The sequence below is a fragment of the Myotis lucifugus genome, unplaced genomic scaffold (assembly GCF_000147115.1).
Source record: "Myotis lucifugus unplaced genomic scaffold, Myoluc2.0 scaffold_124, whole genome shotgun sequence".
Lineage (NCBI taxonomy): Eukaryota > Metazoa > Chordata > Mammalia > Chiroptera > Vespertilionidae > Myotis > Myotis lucifugus.
In genome coordinates, this window is record NW_005871172.1 from 1,936,349 (window position 1) to 1,942,348 (window position 6,000).

General features: G+C 49.8%; 1 protein-coding gene across 1 annotated transcript in view; it reads left to right on the forward strand.

Moving 5' to 3' along the window:
• The window catches only part of ABCC8 (ATP binding cassette subfamily C member 8), a 77,908-nt gene that overhangs the window by 50,053 nt on the left and 21,855 nt on the right, over positions 1-6,000 (forward strand). The window contains 2 exon segments of the mRNA XM_023758161.1: positions 55-160; positions 5,667-5,702. Coding sequence (XP_023613929.1) covers positions 55-160; positions 5,667-5,702 — 142 coding nt within the window.

Consider the following 6,000-nt stretch of genomic DNA (forward strand, 5'->3'; position numbering starts at 1 on the left):
TGGTTCAGACTCCCTCCTGGCCCTAGCCCCATCTGCTGGCCTCCCGCCCTGCAGGCCAGCTGACCATGATCGTGGGGCAGGTGGGCTGCGGCAAGTCCTCACTTCTTCTCGCCACCCTGGGGGAGATGCAGAAGATCTCAGGGGCCGTCTTCTGGAACAGGTAACACACACATCCTCAGGGCTCCGGTAGTGGGGAGAGACTCACAGTGGGCGGGTGGGCAGCCCTCCTTCCAACCATGCTGCTCCGTTAAGGATGCCTTCATTGTGCATTTGTTGAGCACCTACTGTGTGTTCAGTGGTTACTCAGTAAATGCTGTGACTGGTTATTCCCATCATCATCATGAGTACCCATTACCCTTACTATGTGCCAGGTCCCTTGCCAAGTCCTCTACATGCATTATTCCATTTACTCCTCATGACAACCGGCAAGGTGAGTACTGCTGACAGTTCTCATTTCATAGATGATGGTTAAACTAGTTGCCCTAATTCATCCCCCTGATAAATGGAATTCAAACTCAGTTCCATTTGATTCCCAAGCCGATGCTCACTCAGCGGAGGTGGGGGTGGGGTACAGACATTGGTTTCCAGCTTGATCCTCAGCAAAGCTGGAGCAGACCATTCAGTCAATGTTTTGAGGAGCCAAAATTAACCCAGACAAACATGTGGGGAAAGATCGCTATCTTAATTAAAGAGCCAGAACCCCACGCTGAGTCCAGCATGAATCTATTATTTATACCCACCTATTCCCAGAAAGCACTTGAGATTAGTTGATAAAAGATACATATAAAATAGAAGCTTTTTAAAAAGAAAAAAGCGACCAAGAAATGAAGCGTTTGGAAAAGGTGTTCAGAAACCTGGGCAGAAGTTGGCTACTGCATTTAATACACACCTGGCTTGGAGCTTCCCAGTAGCCGAGGGAAAGAGGGACCGGATGGAGGTTTTTAGTGCCTGGAAGAGTTCCAGGAGGCACGAGGCTGGGAGATGGGGGAGTAGGAGGCACAGAACGGAGAATGCTCTGGGAGATCGGTTTGTTTGTACAACTGTGCATTTACTCCTTCAATGAACAAATGATCGATGTGGCTGAGCCAGCTCTGGGGCCAGGCTGCCTGGGTTCAAACTGGGGCTCTGTGCTTCGGAAAATTCTGTGACCTTCCTGCACCAGGTTTCCTTTATTACCCACGGGGTGGACATGAGGTTTGACCTCGCATGTGATGAGTGCCCTATAAATATTATTATAAATATTATTCTTTGATAATGTATGTCTATGCCAGGAACAAATTGCTCTTTAATTGTACTCCAGCCTGTCTCCTAGGAGACTGTGGTGTGCTCCCTGGGGACAGAGACCACCTCTTATTTGTCTCTGCATCCACAGTGGCTCAGCTAAATGAATTTATATGCTAAATGAGTGAACCAGAAACGATGTATGACCTTCAAGAGACTGCCATCATAAATGTGTTGTTATGTGTCTCTCCTTTGCCCAAGCTGTTCCCCTAACCCAGAATTTCAACACCCAACCTCTCCACCAACATTGGGAATGAGTGAGCCCTGTTAGTGCGCATCTCTCACTGCACTGTGATTACCTGCGCTGTCTCCCCCTGACACTGAGCTCCTTGAGGACAGGGCTGGAGGATTATTCCATGTTGGACCCCAGGTGCTCAACATAAGATGTGGATTTTGTGAACCCCTCTGTCCAGACTACTAAGCAGAAAACCTGGCCCCTGCCTCAGAGAGCTTACCAGTCACCAGTCTTGGGTGGACAGAGGCAAGCAGACAGACCCCCGGGCAGGCCCCGAGGGTCCACTGGGTGAGGTCTGGCATTCTGGGTTGGAGAGTTACTGCAGCAGCCCTAAGCAGATCTGGCAGGTCAGCCTCCTGGGTCCAGCTCTCGGCAGCGGTGGGTGGGGGATCGTGTGACTCCCTTTCATACTGGTCGCCAACCCCTGCCCAGCTCTCTGCTCAATGCACTATCAACCTGGGAATTTGCAAACTCTCTCCTTAATCTTTAAGAGGAAAGCATTGTTATAAAAAGGCAATATTAGCAGATGTACTTAAATGAAATCTTTTCCCTGGAAATAAAGAATAGGGCCATTAGTGTCTGCAGTAGAATGATTTTAAGCGTCCCCAGGGAGCCAGCAGGAAGCTGGGCCCCGAGGGAAAGCATCGGGTGGGGAAAAAGTCCCACCTCCCTGTGCAAATCAGCCTCCCTAGGGCTCCCAGCTGCCCGGCCCCCACCCCTGCCGAGGCTTTTGCATTAGGCCCTGCTTGCCCTGGGCCTGCCTCTGAACATTGTTGTATTGCGGTGGTTGGTGTGAAGGCTGCCTCCCGAGACCCCTGATTCCTCAGGGATGAGAAATAGGCTCCTCTCAGGACTGAGTCCCATTTGCTCATATAGTTCCTGGAGCCTTTGGGGCGTTGGGCCCAGGGTTCAGGTGCACCCCAGGTTTCCTGGAGGAGGCAGGTGTGGGGCGATGGTGGGCAGACAGAAGGGACACTGTGAAGCCAAGCTTGGGAATCAGATGGTCTCTGGCTGTAGGCCTGACTCTGCCTCTCTAGCTGTGTGACCTTGGGCAAGTTACTTCACCTCCCTGGAACTTAGTTTCCTCAGCTGGACAGTGAGAAAACCCTTTCCTCTCTCAGAGATTGGGCATGAGGACCCAATGGCATCATTTGGAAAAGGCACTGTGGGTAGAAAAGGTAACATTTCAGGGCAACGACAAGCCTGCCTGTGGCAAGATGAACAGAACGTAGAGACCTATGAGTCGTAACTTCTTCCAACCCCAATGTCCACCTCTTCCCTTTTTACTTACTGCTGGGGTCTTAATGAGTGCTGGGGCCATTCAGTTCCTGCTCTTCCTGCACCTTTGGGACCAAGCCCTGAGCTGAAAAGATGATGACGCCCCCACCCCAGTTCTCCAGCCCCAGGTCTTTCCTTCCAACCAGCTACGAGCTATATTATAATATATTCTCCAGTGTCCCTGTGAGGTTTGTGCCATTTCCCCCATTTTACAGATGAGAAAACAGAGGTTCCCCTAAGTAAAGGGGCTTGCCTAAGATTGTGCAACCAGTGAGTAGAGTAGCCTCTCAGATACAAACGTCAGAGCCCTTATTCTTTCCACTTCTCCTGCCTCCTCCCCTGTCCCAGCGCCCCTCCCTCCACCTCCCCTGTCCCAGAGCAACCTCCCTCCATCGCCATTGTCTCAGGGCATCCCCCTCCAAGGTTAGGACTGCGGTAATTCCTACCAGCCCTTCCTTACTTCCTCAGATTGCTTCCTCCTCCAAACTGCATTTTAAAATTACATTTTCCTCTGAGTCTAAAAGGATGTGCATTAATTTAGAAAAGATACACAAGTATAAGAAAGATAAAAGCTGCCTAACATCCCATTGCCCAAAAGTTTCCAGTCTTTTCTCTGTGCACTGGCATACGTGCTTGTGTGCACCTTCCCCTCAATGCTTCTGTAATACTTTCTTGCTCTACGTTTCTTCTGGCCCTTACAACGTTCTGTACTTGTCCGATTCACTCTACCAGGCTGGAGCCCCTGCAGGGCAGGTTCTGTGCCTTCATTCAGGTTGATGCACTCACGTGCCCAGCTCATGGCTGGCTAGAGGGAAGGATATTGGGCTTGGAAAACTGGGGAAATTGTCTGTTCAGCTCAGTGCTTGGTCCCCAAAGCGCAAGCATGGGAGAATGTCCCCAACACTCATTGAAGAGCCCAGTAATCAGTGAGAGAAAGTGTGTGCCACATATACCATTCTTTACTTCTCAGGTTAAAACATAGAAATATATGTCTTGGGAGGCTCATTCTAGGGAAGCTGGGACTACACTAGAAAGAGAGGAAGAACCTGGATTCACTCCAGCTTCCCCCTCCTCCCAGCTCTGTACCATTGGGCACATTATGCAAACTTTAACGCTCAGTTTCCCCATCTGTAAAAATGGGGATACTGACACCTGTTTCTAGGGTTGCTGTGAGGATGAAGTGGTGAATATAACAACTTCACTCCGTGCCTGGCATGAGGACACCTACATTGCATGCTAGTCCCCGCCCTTCTTCCCGAATGATTAACTTGTCAGTTAACAACCTCCCTTTATTACAGATCTGTCGTGTGCTCTGCACTGTGGGGGCTGAAAGATGCTCTTCCTGCCTTAAAATCCCACTGGGAGAAAAGACTTGCACAGGAGCTGATTAGAGAGGGAGCGAGTCCATTATAAGGGCTAATTGAGCAGCCCAGACAATGGTGCAAACTGAATTAGGGCAGAGAGAGCTCACTGTGGGCCTGGTCCTCGGGGAGCCCGCAGATGCGCTTTCCTCCAGATAAATGACGGCCTTTGCAACTCTGGAAGCAATCAAGGCAGGAGACTCCACAGATAAGCTTATCTGGGCTGTGGCCGCACAGTTGGAATTTGTAAGCTTGGATTTTTTTATCCTGCTCACGTTACCAGCTTGTCCATAAATTACAGCTATCTGATGGTTTAGGGACCCAACGTTGGGTTGGGTTGAGAGAATGGAGTGAGACCACAGAGATTGGAGACTAGTGATGACATATCCATCAGGGTCTCCAGTCAGCCCTGCCCCTCAGCTGGAGACAGAAAAGAACTTCCTCATTTCCTCAGGCTGCTTTCCGCCCCTGTTTTCTGTCCATCCTGACAAGAAGGCGTTTATCAGAGCTATGGCACGGCAGTCGCAGTGAAGTTATGTGGCGTGGTCATTAGAATATGGAGCCGTGGAGTCAGACAAATCTGTTTTCTCTGCTGCTTGCCGGCTCTGTGACTTTGGGCAAGTTACTTCGCCTCTCTGCGCCTCACTGTCTTCGTAAAGTGGGGACAGTCAAAACAAACCTCCTTCGGGTGGTTCTTTTGGGCTTTAAATAGATAGTACTGTCCCAGTGCTCATCACAGTGCTTATAACAGCTCAGTAAGCGTTCGCTGGTTTCAGTATTGTTACGTAAGATCTACTTGAAAACAGATTCCTTTTCCCCAAATGCGCCTGTCAGAGTACACATCTCATTGGCAGGAGGCTGCTTCTGAAAGGTTGATGCTGGTGCCTGAGGCAGAAGAAGAGCACAGGCAAAACTGGTACCAAAATTCAGGTCACCTCACTCAGTGTTTTAAAAAACACATTTACTAGAATCCACAGTAAGCAATGCATTTTACATCACAGCCCACTACATTCATTTATTCCTTGATAAACAAGAGAAACAATTGCACACAAAAAATTACATATCTTGACCACCCTGATTTGGTGTTGCTGTTTTTTTTTCAGTGCAGTTGCAATTCACTTATTTCAGATCCACTTATTGGGTTTCATTCCACGCTTTGGAAACACTGTGGGAAATGATTATGACCCTGGAAACGTCCCTTTCCCTCGCTGAGCTTTAGTTTTCCCAACTATAAGCCGATGTTGGTGCCAGCCAGCCAGCCTCACTGCTGCTCTGACCGTGCCAGGAGCACTGGTGAAGCCCTTGCTAGCGGGGAGGGTGCCCACCCAGCTTCCAGAGAGGCGGAGATTGAGAACAGCAGTGTGTGCCCCACGGAAGCCACTTGGGACACTGGGAATGGGCGGGGAGTGGGGACAGTGGGGATTGCTTCTCCTCAAAGACCCAGGGTGATGGAGAGAAAGTCAATGGAGAGAGAAGTAACAGGTGCTCTTTCCCTCCCATTTGTGCCCCAGCAGCCTTCCTGACAGCGAGACAGGAGAGGACCCCAGGTACAACCTTGGAACTGAGTTGCAAGCCGGTTGGTCTGGATAAAGGAAGGGTTGGGTGTGGGGCACAGCAGGGGGGCAGTGCTTATGGTGGTGGGGATACTGATTATGGATTCAGGGGTGTGCCACCTACATAATTTCAGAGGCCTTCTCAACCAGAACAAAATCTGGTTCTTGGGGAGAGGAAAAACTTAGACATTACAATGACTTGTGGCCATGGATATAAACAGAGATACAGTATACCTGTGGGATTAAAATCTCCGTCCGGATAGAGCCAGAAAGTAGGTTTGTGGTTGCCACT